Below are 13,827 nucleotides of genomic sequence, written 5' to 3'. Positions count from 1 at the left end.
AATAACTTACGGCACTTTGTGGGCTGGAATCGTCTCGTGTGTTTGGGTGAAGGTGCAGTCATGCCTAATATGTGTTAAAGACTAACCGCCTGCTCAGGTCAGACCAAATAATCAACAGTTGGACTAGAGAAGATTTCTTTAACTGAAAGGAGAAAAAGACCTGAATGCATCCCCAGGAAACTAACTTAAGTAAAGAGTGCAAACGGTTCTGCCTGTGTTGTGGGTTGTGTCATTATTTGGGATTTTATTTAGTCTTTTAGACCGAATCAGAAGCATTCTCAGAGCTTGATTCATTCTCAGTGAGAGGCTGAGCCAAAACCACACAGCAGCATCTGGAAGCACATCGCTGATGGCAAAAACAATAAACTGAATCCAGGTCAAAAAGTCACTTCAAAACGCTGATTCTGACACAAATATTATCCTTTCATTCCCTGTCGTTCCAAGCAGCAGATGGGTTTCCATTTGTCTTAAAATTGCACAAATAGGGATTATGAAAATAAAATTGCTAAACAGAAACACAAACATTTTTTGATGAGGTGTTGGGTTTGTTTTGGCTGTATTGAAATTTGTGTATTTCGCAAAACTGTAACAAACACTTTTTTGCATCACATGAGTCAGGATCAACAACTGGACATTACTACTGCTGGAAAATATGAAGAAGACGACAGGAAGTAGTTGGAAGATGACAGAGCGGCACATTTTTTAATGACTTATCGTGTGAATAAATTTATTCACTTGTGATTTTAATTTGTGTTTCCTACTTAATGGAAACATCTCGATTATGAAATTGTATTTTTTCAACATTAGTGGAATATCAACAAAGTTTTGCACACAATTGTAGTGGAAAAACAGCTACCGATTATTTCTTTAGGATCCTTTCCTAAAAATGACTAATTCAAAAACCAGGCCAGTCTTTTGAACAGCAATAACATCACTCTCCCCTCAAAAATCGAGAATTAAATCACTTCTAAAGCTTACTAACTCAAAAACTGATGCAACTGCATGTCACACATGCATGAAGGATTTGTCAATATTGGTATGAGAGAAGCTTGGAGTCAGAAATTCAAGCAGCAGGCTTACTGTGGCAGACGGAGTCACTGATGGGCGTGCACTCAGCCAGCTGAGTCTCGATGTCTTCCTCACAGATGGTGCAGGGTAAACAGGGTTCCAGGTAGCTCTCCCGGTCAGAAAACGTCTCGTCCACACACTCCTCACATATGGTGTCGTGGTAAGGGTCACAGTGCGAGTAAACGCCCTGTCCCAGCGGGCACACAGTGCACGGCTCACATCGTCCAGAGATGCTGTTGAAGTAGAAGTTATACATGCAGACGCATTTGGCGTCGTTGGAGTCGGTGCAGGGAGTCTCCATCCGCATCAGGCCGGTACACTGGGTGCACGGCTTGCACTTCTCCGTGTGGCTGTAGTTCTCTGAGTAGGTCTCACCTGCAGGTCAGAGGATGAAACCAGGCAAGTGAGTCAGAGGAAAAGCAAGAAGAGCCAATGGAATATGTGAAGATAAAACAGATAAACAGTTAATCTGATGGCATTAATCATGTTTACTGCACATTCATTAGCAGGAAGGACACATTGATCCACAGGGCTCTCAGTGATTTGTGCTGCAGGACAAGAAAGGTGCTCTTGTCGGCTAGCAAGTCAAAAGCCTCGGGTTCCTTATTATGATATCGATCTGCATGTGTTTGTGCTGCGCTGAGTAAATGTCTACAGCCTCAGTCAAACACAACAAGTAAAATCCAGCCTGTGCAAATACTCAGACTTAACCTAGAATTAAACATTGCTAAATTTTAAAGACAGTTACGCCCTCTTGCTGTAAATCTTACTCATTTTGCTGTTCTGCAGATTTGGATCAGATCTGGCTCAAAAGAATCATATGAGTCAGAGATCCTGATCTGCTCACTTGAATGACTTGTAAAGCTTGAAAACATGACTTATCATATCTGCTTAGGAAGAGCTTCAGCATGCCTGGAAGCTGTTTTACAATCCAGTTTTACCAGTTCTGATCACAAATTACTGTAGAGTGGACTATAAGGAATATTTCAGTAAAATCTAACCTAATATACTGCAGTAAAAAAAGTGTTTTATTGAATTCTGAAATTAGAAATGAGACAATGGGAATGCAGTTAAGTCTGTGGTCAGGAAAATGTAATGTAGCAGAAGTAATTTGCACTAAAAATCTGTTTTTAAAAGCACAAATTGTGATAGAATAATTCAAATGAATGGGTTCAGTATATATTAGGAAGTAAACACAACTTTAAACAATTCTTATTGGTAATAAGTAAATGTCTTTAACCATTTTCCAGAGTGTTTTGCTTCGATGCTTCACGTTAAACGGTTTTCACGGCGTTAATGCATTCACTTTGAACACACACCGTCAACATGACACATTCCTAATTTTTTATAGTGGTGGATATTAATCACTAATAAATAAATGTCATAGACAATTCCAGTTTTGAAAACTGCTCAACAAAGTCAGAGATTGTCATTTCATCGTTTATAATCTTACATGCAACTTTTCTAACTTCCTGTAAAAGCCAGCTGTGTTCCGTTGGCTTAAATAAGAATAACATGCAAAGGTTTAGTTTTAGGCCCCTGTGTTAGTTTTGTTTCTGTCCTCCACAATAACTAAAGTGTTAGAGATGTTACATAAGATTAAATTTGCCATATATGGCAGAATAATGTTAATTATAATAAGTACAATTTTGATTAGGCTGCACAGTGGCGCAGTTGGTAGAGCTGTTGCCTTGCAGCAAGAAGGTTCTGGGTTTGATTCCCAGCCCCGCTCTTTCTGCATGGAGTTTGCATGTTCTCCCTGTGCATGGTGGGTTTTCTCCGGGTACTCCAGTTTCCTCCCACAGTCCAAAAACATGACTGTCAGGTTAATTGGCCTCTCCAAATTGCCCCTAGGTGTGAGTGTGTGTGTGTGTGTGCATGGTTGTTTGTCCTGTGTGTCTGTGTTGCCCTGCGACAGACTGGCGACCTGTCCAGGGTGACCCCGCCTCTCGTCCGGAACGTTAGCTGGAGAGGCACCAGCACCTCCCGACCCCACTAAGGGATAAGGGTGTACAGAAGATGGATGGACAATTTTGATTAAGAATTACAAATGTTACATTTATGGATTAATATACTATATTTTTACTGTTATATTAAGTAGCTCTTTTAATTATAATAGTTTTTTTTTTATGATGTGGATGCCAGGAAGTGTAGCCATCGTCACGGCAACGGCAAACATAAAAACGGATATATTTCCACTTCTGGTTAAGATTCTAGTTAATGAGTCGTCTGTTGAGAGACTAAACATATTTTATTTACATCTCAACTACAGGATTTTATTGAAAAAGTTGCTTCTGACTTAGTTGTACAACGGAAATCGGCCAAGAAGTTTCCATTATTTACGGCCAATCAGCATTCCTGCTAGCAAATAGCATGTTAAGTATGTTGTTATTTCACTTTCCAATGCTGAGCCACTATGCTGCCTTCTTGACAACGTTTATAACTAAAGTAAAAAGTTGACAATGTGTCCACAACGTCTTCACCTTCCATTGATTTTTGGAAGGACTGTGAGCAATAACGACTCTAGAAAACAGCTGAGATGTGAAGAGGCACGCTGAATAAAAAGGGGCAAAAGCAGTTGCGACTAATTGCCTGCTGCTTTTCAATGACTTCACACACTTCAGATTTGCTCTCCAGGAACATTTGGCAACAGGAGGATTTAGGAGAGTTCATCGCTGAGGAAGTGATGACCTCAAGTTAGCTTGGTCTGACGCTGAAGAGTTCCTCAGGCCGCTGGTATTCTATTAATATTACATGTTCATATAGAATTATTTTCAGATATAATTGGATGCCTGCTGAATTATGCATACAGTGTGAGAGAGAAAGTGTTTATGTGCCATTCGAGCATGCCTTAGTGGTTGAAAAAGATGCGAGGGGAGCTGAGAGGCTGATGGGAGGGAGATTTAAAAAAAAAAAAAGAAAAACCTGCAGCTCAGATTCATTACACGACCAGCTTCAATTGCCTTTTGCTTTTCTGTGACGTGCCAAACACAAGAGCGGTCACCTTGTGAAAGCTGCGGTTCAGAAAGGAGCACACTTTGATCCCTAAGACGATCCGTACACCATGAAAGTTTCACAGCATGACACCATGAAACAGGAATGAATGTAAAAGCTGCTTCTTAAACCACTTAATTAACACCAGGGTTTGATTTTCAAAGTTACAAAACAAGGATTCTGCTACGTTTACTCTGGTTGGAATCGTATTGTTTGGGTTGCAATGACATAAATCATCAAGATTTACTCAACCGCAAATGAAACCACATGCACTGACGTGTGGGACGTTTGCACAACTCTTATCTGCCTCTCCATATGTCCCAGAGTGTGCTGCTTTTTTTTTCTTCTTCTTCTTCATGAGAACTGCTTAAGGGTTTGTCGTGTTGAGCAACCGCGTATTGTCAGTGTGAAAACCCCCGCAGCAATGTCCCAGCACTCCTTTTTCCTTCTAAACCTCCCTGGCAACTCAACGTTGGCAGCGGCTGAAGTTTTAAACACCTTGTAAACAGCGGTACAGCCGAGCCCTGTCACATTATACAGGCAGACAGAGAGGAGCAGATGGGGGTAACGATAGGGAGGCAGGTATGGAGGAGAGGGGACGGCGTGCAAGCAACCAGCAGATTTGCTCGAATGAATCTCGAGGCAGCTTGACGGCGACATAATCGGAAACGGTCTCCGAGGGTGGTCTGGAGCTCAAAGTCCAAACCTAATCTAAAAAACATAATTTAGTAATCAAAGTGCTGACGGCTGCAGGAGGAAGGGTCAAGTAAAATAGATTAACTGGAGACTCCTGTGAGTGCTGCTCCCGAAGAACCGTCAAATAATGACCCTTTGCAACTACGTCACTTAATCATTCAAGGCGCCACGGTGGACGTTAGAAGTGAGGGACAGTGCAACTGAAATTGTTTTCCAAAGTTGTTTTTGCCAGTTTATTCATGACTTCCATTTGTTCAAGTCCAGCTAATTTGTCTGTTAACGTGACACACCTGATTGGAGCTCATAGACGGCCGTATTAAAAAAAAAAAAAAAAAAAGGAAACGGCTAGCTTAGAAACCGTCCCGTACCCGTAGATCAAATTACCGACTTTGCATGAAGTCACATCACATGATTTATATCATTATGTCATAGACAGCGTTTCCCCTTAAACCAGAGCAGCATTAAAACATACAGAAGACGAGATGCTAACCAGTTTTTTTCCATACATGCTAGGCTACATGACGGCGCGGGGTTGTCTCCATGGTTACTGACCGTTAGACACCGCCATATTGCAATATTTGATTTCTTTCTAATCATACTAACTTATAGAGTATATGAACGTTGGTCTTCTTACCTTGTAAAAAGTGTGAGCTGCAAATAAATCCGCGTTTACACCGAGGGCTGACAGTCGTTGTTATCTTTAGAAGTTATACAATAAAATGACAAGGTTTTTTTTGTATCTGGCGTCTCCTCTCGCTCCTGTTAGCATGAGGAGAGCGACAGTGACCGAGTTCCAGATAAACAACAGAACTCCAAGGTAAACGATTATTTGAATTAGTTGAGCTTGAAGGCTTTTGTTTCCTTTGCAGCCAAGCTGAACCAGTAAAGCTCCTTTTCTCATTCATATCAATTATCCCGCAGCATGCAGGCTGCTTCCTCGCTCATTTCAGCTCGTATGCATGGGCCCTCTCTTCACAGTGCCTGCGTGTAAACATTTATAAACGTGACCATATGCAGCCACGGAGGAGGTGTGCGGACCCGATTTATGCGTCAGCACTTTTATCCAGAACTAAAAGGAGAAAGTTAAAGGCCATCAAGACAAAAACGGGGAGTGCCTTCTTAAATAAAATATGAGATTCTTTCTAATTGTCCCCAGCTGAGCGATGAAACGAGTCTTTAGAGTTTTCTTATTTGGCCACGAAGTTGGTTGATGGGAAAGTGAGATGTGAGTGGGGGGCTTGTTGCACTTTGAATGTGCCACTTCAGCCCCCCTCGCGTTTTTTTGGTCCCATTAGTGTCATTAATAATGTAGCGGTGGATGTCCTTGAAACTGCTCAATGATCTTCACAATCAGCTCTTTTGAGTGGAAGCTTTTAGTGACCTGGAAATTTCTGCCCCTCCACAAAATGTCCCACATTTCCCTCCCACATAAACTGGTGACCTTTTGTTTAGGGAAGATAAATTATCAACATTTGAAAAGATGTTTGACAGCTGAATTGATTTTTTTTCTTCGTTTATTTTAAACTTTACTGTGTTTAATCAACATCCCACTTCATTGGTTGACCTTCTCCAAATTTGAAACAGGTGTTTTTAAATTTTCCCAAATTTATGAAAAGGGAAGAGGGAAGGTTGGTGTTGCATAGTAAACATTTATGGTTAAATAAGAATCTACAAAGTAAAGTCTGTGTAGTTAAGTGCCATCTATCTTTACTTCAAGTGGAGAACGAATAGCATGATGTAGAAGTGAAGGTTTGGCTTAAAGATTTATGTTTGGGGCTCTTTCTTTAGACTAAATTCAAACTTTAATTGAACTTTAGTTTGTTTTTGTAGAAAGTTTGGCATATTTGAGAAGGTCCGAACCAAAAAAGCAAACTCCCCCTAAAAACCCCGGTTTCAGCTTGGTAGAAGTGAACTCTGGTGCAGTTCAAATGAATATGTGAATGCCAAGAGGACCTAAAGAGGAGGAAGTGGACCATAGCGCAGGGAATTCTGGGTAAATGCAGCCAAGCTGTTGTGAAAGAAATAGCTTGTAGTCTTTTGCCAAAGACAAACCTACGCCACTCCATTTTTGTTTGCAAATAAGTTGTTTTTGTTTTCCTCTGAGGTTTTTATGTCTTTTCTTTCAGCAGTTCTTGGTGCAGCACCCCCACAGGCGAGGAGGGGAACATGTTTCTCAAAGAGTTTGGTTCGTTTGACTTAGTGTAGCTGAAAATGTAACAAATGTTGCAGTTTTGTTCCCCAACTGAACAAGTCTACTGGACTGTCATGTGAAAACACTGCTAAAGTCAGCTGGAAATATGGTTTTTCTTGTTGTTTTAAAGCATGAATGGAACAACCCTGAACAAGAGTCAAACATCTAGAACCAACATTTAGCTTTGTACAAATCTAGAACTCAACCCAGAACTACTGGAACCAACATTTACTTTTATCAGACAAGAATCCTGAGAAACCTCTACTACTTTATAAAATATGGACTACCAATATGTAGTTTTATACTTTTACTTTTTTCTTTCTTTTGGTTTTGTTGTTTTGTTTGTATTTCCTTCTAATTCATATAAATAAAATGACCTTACACCAAGGTTTCCCCCAGAAAACGTGCTAAGCGCGGTGGTTGGGGCGCTCAGCAGTCATTCAGTCAGCAGCCCGTCGTGTTTTTGAGTTAAAAAAATGTTTAAATTTGACAGGAAATTTGAAAATATCACTTGATAATTATGTATTATTGAAAGGTTGGAAGAGTAATACCTGAACACCAACAATAAAGTCTTAAAAAATGCAAACATCTTAAATAAGCAATGCTTCGCCTGGTGGGGACACAAGCAAAGCCTGGTGACCCGCCAGGCTTGTAATACACTAGGGCAAACCCTGCTTACCTATTATTATTATTTTAAAGTATTTTGAATTGATTGAATTTTGTGCATTGTTGTGTGTTAGGCCCCTGCATCCTGTTTTAATAGTTTTCTCTCTGCTTTGAAGTAAAATCTCTGCTTATCCTCACTTCATTCATCTCCATCCAAAGTTTGGAGCGGTTCCTGATGCTCGGCTCCAGACCTCAACCAGACATGCCTGTGATTCCACTTTCCTTCCTCCTGAAATCCCTGGAGATTCACAGTCTCATCATGCTTTTTTCTCAGTCATTCAGGCCGTTTTCACTTCAAACCTCTCTGAATGCTTCACTAAGTGAGGCAGGTTCACTCGTCCTGTTTCCCCCGACCACAGAGAGAAGTGGAGGAGACTAATAAATATTTCAGGGCTACTGATGCACATCCCAGGCCAGGAAGACTACAGTTGGGTGGGGAGGGGGTCTAACCAGCAGGAAGTGGGACATTGAAGGGTTCTCCTGGTAAATACAGATATGTTCATGCGTACCATGAAGCAGGAAATGGATTTGTCAAATTTTGCTCATTAATTATTCACCTCACCACTTCAGAAAATGTATTTATGGTGTCTGATTTTTTTATTTTTTATAGTAGGTCAGCTTTTAAACTCAGTATAAATCCAGCTCAGCTTTATTATTTATTGTGTGTGCTCCTGTAAGCCACACACACACACACACACACACACACACTGAGATTATATCTGCTTTAACTGAAACAAACAAAAAAAAAGAAAAAAAAAACACACTCGCACCAGAAATTGGGTGCGACCTCTCGGGTATTCTGGCTTAATTGTTGAGTGTTTATCAGCTGTGACTACCATTCCTGTACAGCGGAGCGGGCTATTTGTTCACTATCGGAGGCACAATAGGCTTTTCAATATGGTCTAATTAACTGGATCAAATGGGTGAAGATAGACTGATGTAACAGTATGCATGATAAATGAGCAGATCGTGCCCTTTGGTGCCTGGCTTTTCTAATACCATCTTATCCGCTAATACAGAGGATGACTCATAGTTACTGCAAGGAGGGGAGGGGGCGGCACGGTGGAGTAAAGCAAAAAAAAGAAAGGAGACGTGACAACGGTTTGTGGGATTTGGTGCGAAACGTTTAAATCCAGGGCAGACAGTGCAGGAAAAACGAGTGTTTGCAGTTATTATGGGACAATAAATACACTTCTAACAACATCTGAGCAAAGATATTAATCAGAAATACTTTTGCATGCATTATCTGATGATGTTAATCAGTTATTTTGTTCACTTTTAGAGAAATTTCTAACATTTTTGATGCAAAAGCATTAGAATGGAGCTTCAATTCGAAGCGTTTCTTGCACTGCGGTGCTCCTGCTTGGATTTCATGCCTGCACCTTTTCTAACTCTGACTTTGATGGGGTTGTTTTGTGTGAAATTGGCTCACAGCATTTGTGTCCTTTTTAGTTTTTACCCTGAGGCACTGTCACACTAGATGCTGACAAAGAAAAAAAACTCTCCCTGAACCTTTTGCTGCAAGTGTGGGAAATGAGGAAAAAATGTATAAAATAGAGGCTTATTTAGAAAAAGAAAACTTTTTAAAGGGAAGAAAGAAATGCCTGACTCATAATTAAACAGTGCCGACATTACTGAGTCAGTGTTGGATCCTAAAAACTTGTTTTGTTGTACACAGGATGTGAAACTATTTATTTATACATAAATGCCTGAAATCAGCGACCTACACTTTAATGCATGCTTAGAAAATTAAATACAAACAACACAAATGGTAAAAATAGCTGCTAGGATGCAACACAGAGACTTCTGAATGCAGAGGAAAACATTTGTTTGCAGCTTTTTTTCTCCTGTTTGAAGCTGAATGTTTTTCCGGCTTTGGACCAAAGAGTAAGTGCTAATGGTTTGCAGCTTAAGTCGAGCTGTAGGCACATTTGGACCCACTTAAAACAATACAAGCGTTTTATCTTAAGAAAACACTGAAGTCTTACCTTATATCCAAATTGAAAAATTGGCTGTAGTAGTTTACTTTGGACTTGATTTTCAAAAAAGATTATTTAACTATACAAATATTCAAAGCTGATTTCCTTTAACTCTTTTATTCTGCGCAGATACTCTAATGTGCAAATATTTACTCTTTAATTTAAGCAATCTTTACTCAGCTCACTGCAAACTGATTCTTACTCAGCAGCTGCAGAAAATACACATCTTATAACAGGATGAAGGTGTGCAACACTTAAAGACATAAGATTACAGTCTGGAAATCTAAGTTGAATGTTGTTTCAATCTAACATTAAAAACATCAAATATAAAGCATAAAATAAGTGCTTGTTCAATTAGTGAGGTTCTAGTTTCAAGTTCAACAGCTAATTAAGGGATAGAATATTCCTGTTTCTGCAAAACTTTAGCAGGCTACTGCTAAAATCTAAAGAAAGTGCCAAACATATTATATATTGATTAACTTACAGACTCATAAAAATGCTGTTAGTTATGATGCATTTATTTCAGTATTTTATCTACCAATCATCAATCAGAACCAATCAGTTGGTCCAGAAATACTTTTTTTTTTAGTTTACGTTTGTGCCATTTGTTGTTCATTTCCTGTATGTTGGAGATTCTGCATCACCACTTTAACCTATGTTTACTTAAAGATAAAGTTTGAATTCAAGGGTAGACATAAAAGTTTTCCAAGTACGTTGGGAAAGGTGGAATGACTCTGAACATCACTAACATGGATATTTCTTCACACAAACTTTGCTCATCTATTCCTCAAAAGACTGTTAAACTTTCTCAAACATTTCTCCTTGCGCTCAAAACTTTTCTCCTCTCGGATCAAATCTCCATTTGCAAACCTCTCTGCTCGCTTGCGAAACATTTTCTGCTCGGTTGGAACAGAAAAGCACCGTCGCCTGGCAACCTCTCAGCCAATAGAATGCAAGTGTTGTAATGGTTTCGTTTGTTTCCTTCTAGTGGGTGTGCCTGTGTGGCTGCTATAGATTGTAGCAACTGGTTATTTTTTGTTAACAGTCGATAGTAGCCATGCAGGGACACCCACTAGAGGGAAACAAACGCACCCAGTACAACACTTTCATTCTATTGGCTGAGAGGTTGCCAGGCAACGGTGCATTTTTGTTCCAAGTGAGTAGAAAATGATTCACAAGCGAGCAGAGACGAGAGGAGATTTCATCTGAGCAGAGACAAGTTTTGGGTGTCAGGAGAAAGGTTTGAGGAAGCAGAGTGAACGTTTGAAAAAGAGCAGAAGTTTGGAGTACAAGCATTACAAGTTTTGAGAAGAAAGACATGAAATCCTGCTTTCAAACTGAAAATGTGTGCTCTCGAATTATGGCAGAAAAATCCCCACATGCAGTTACATTTGTCTTTTTTTTAACACAGATATCATCTTGACAATAAGAATGAAGGCTGGATTTGTCTCAATCCACCATCCCTGTTCGGGACTCTGAGGTGGTTTTCCTCATTATCGATTCCCCATTGGCACAAAAGCAGTAGCCAGTGATGACCTAGCATTTACAAATCAATCTGTCAGTACTTGCCAATGAGGAGGTTTATTGCTGACATGCCTGAAAACGATAGTTGCACGTATTGAGTCTGATGAGTTTGATGCACATGCATGTACAAAAGAGGTGCAAACCATGAGAAATCATTACTCACTGTCCAAACACTGAGCGCAGACAGTCTGAGTGGCGCCACATTCCTTCACCACGCCCTCTCCAGGTGGACACTCCATGCAGCATTCCCCGCTGGTGGTGAACTGGCCAGAGTCACATTCAACGTTCAGCGCCCGCTCCGTCTTGGACGCCAGCGCTAACGTCGCCTGGCAGAATGGAGACAGATGTATTACACCAAACAGGCAAACTGGTGGAATAGATTACTGCCAGGTGGATAACCTGTTCTAAAAAGGTTCACCATAAATCATTGTGCCTGCCTGTATTGGAAAGACTTTGCACTAACCTGCCATGTAACCTGGCTTAATAGCTCCCCTAAAGGCACATCAGCTCTAATAATGAACCTGAAACGCAGGCAGGAGCCATAAAGCCATGTATGCACAACATTACCCACATGCCCGTCCTATTTAACGTCCAAAGGTGAGAGCTAGACGCAGCCTCTCTCTGCTTGTGATTAACGCAAACACTTCAGTTTCAGTGTTTCTGGGCAGTGTTCATTAAAAGCCTACGCTCCTTCTCTGTCACTCTCCAGTGTCTCCTGACACAAACATATTAAACTCAATCTGTCTCCATAGATACAACTCAAGCACTTGAGATAAAAATACGTAGGCCTGTCACAATAATCAATAAATTAATTAATCGGATGATAGATTAAAGCAAACTCAGTCATTTCCATCGAATGATTTATCTCTTCTCTCTTTCAACCAAAAACTGCAGTTTGGTGCAAAGACAGTTTTATTAGAAAGACTTCAAAATTCATTTTACTTCTTGCATTATTATTTTTTCCATTGCATTACTTAGAAATGGTCTCAAAACAACAATCACTTCTGGAACAATTTATCATCCAGCAACATTTTTTATGGTGACAGGCCTAAATAAACGTGCATATTTCTTCTGACAGATAACTGCTCTAATACACCGTTTAATTTAAAACTGTTGCAGGCTCACTGATCTTGTCTGATATGACTTACTTCTGCTTCTTACTTCTCCTAGTCTGCTCTTGTTTCTCATTATCCCTCCTGACGTATTTACCGTTTAACTCACTGGCACAAGAACTGAAGTTAAATGACAAGAATTTGCAACCAGTTTCTTTAGAAGAAAAAAAAATCTGATTATCCTGCATCACTTTCATGTCCTGTGGCTTTTATTATGTAATAAGTAAAACCTCATTTCCAGCTAATTCACATATGCTGAGACATCTTTTTTCCCTGCCTCTCATTGGTCGCTCCCCTCCTCTCTCTGCTTTCATTCAGAAACAGATGTACCAAGCAGCCAGCATCTCCCCTCCTGCCTCTCATTCCTGCTCTCCCGTTTTCTCTGCTCTTCTTTTCCTCGTCATTCCCCATCAGCTCATCGTCAACGCTTCTGCACGAGTCTCGGTTTTTATTTTAAACGCCGTACATGCATTCCACCTGACCCCACACACACACAAAAAAAAACCTTAGTCCTGGATTTTTCACTTGGCTGAAACACATTTAGGTCAAGTTGGGTAAATACAAATTGGAGCCACCATTAAGCCACGAAGCAACACAGCTGCCATGTGCTTCGTTTGTCCTCTTGTCAATTTCATGGCCAATTTGTGAGTTTATTTCTAAATTTAGTTCTACCAAAGTGCAGCGACTGCTGCGACTCTCTTGCGCCAGCTGTCATAACAGTGTCCCCTCACATCCAGGGCTGTTTGCATGATGACTGAGCCTTGCAGCCCAATTAGACCAGCTGCTATGAACATGGCAGAGAGCCCCCTATATGCTTCATTGTTAACTTTCTTGATTAAAACCCGGGTTTTTATGCAGAAAACTTGAAAACGTCCCATGCTCTTGCTGAGTGCATCTATTTTACTTTTTAAAAAAACGGATCTAGAATCAAAATCTACTGAAATTACAGTAGCTCCAAAGAATTTCCAGTTCTCTGGGAATCCCAGCAGCAGGATAAAACGCAGCAGAAAGGCTGGAGTGTGTAATGTGACATTACCTTGGTGCAGAACATTAACCTGCATGAGACACCTGCAGGATTTGCCCTCAATTAACACCCGAGCAGGGAAACTTTCACGCAAAACTTCAGTAACAAGTTTATTAACGCGTGTATTTTACAGGAAACGCGTAAAATAACACGCATTTCTAAATTACTAAATCCTGCAGAAGTCAAGGAAAGCGACGACTCACCAAGGCGCACAGAATCACCAGCGGTAAGGTAGCAGTCATCCTTCTTCGTACGCAGGAGTCACATGAAACGGATCTGGAGCAGGGAAATGCGGCGCTATGTGGAGGAGAGCCGTGCGGCAGAAGCGCTCATCTTAATTCCAGAGGCACGGATTGTTGTCGGATTGGGATTAAGAGTCCGCACCGTCACGCGTCTGTCCGGGAAACCTCCGCACCGTGGAGTCGGATGGAAGAGACTCCGCAGCCTCCCAGCAGCGCCGCTGTTACTCTGGCCAGCGCTCACGCAGAAGTGATATAAATGGGAGGAGGAGGAGGAGACGGTCCTGTCCGGAGAGCTGCTCAGCTGCAAGTGCACTGCGGAGAGGAGAGAGTC

General features: G+C 40.8%; 1 protein-coding gene across 1 annotated transcript in view; it reads right to left on the bottom strand.

Annotated features, from left to right (window-relative positions):
* ngfra (nerve growth factor receptor a (TNFR superfamily, member 16)) overlaps positions 1 to 13,772 on the bottom strand; it is a 39,289-nt gene extending 25,517 nt beyond the window's left edge. Inside the window, exons 1-3 of the mRNA XM_015056349.1 lie at positions 13,458 to 13,772; positions 11,282 to 11,444; positions 1,081 to 1,443 (exon numbers count right to left, since the gene is read on the bottom strand). Of these exons, the coding sequence (XP_014911835.1) occupies positions 1,081 to 1,443; positions 11,282 to 11,444; positions 13,458 to 13,496 (565 nt within the window). The 5' untranslated portion in view covers positions 13,497 to 13,772. The remainder of the gene's footprint in view (positions 1 to 1,080; positions 1,444 to 11,281; positions 11,445 to 13,457) is intronic.
* Between the last annotated feature and the right edge of the window lie 55 nt (positions 13,773 to 13,827).

The sequence above is a fragment of the Poecilia latipinna genome, unplaced genomic scaffold (assembly GCF_001443285.1).
Source record: "Poecilia latipinna isolate Pla-1442-1.1 unplaced genomic scaffold, P_latipinna-1.0 Scaffold1376, whole genome shotgun sequence".
Classification (NCBI taxonomy): domain Eukaryota; kingdom Metazoa; phylum Chordata; class Actinopteri; order Cyprinodontiformes; family Poeciliidae; genus Poecilia; species Poecilia latipinna.
Note: the sequence above shows the minus strand (reverse complement) of the source record. Positions and strands in the feature narration are given on the sequence as shown.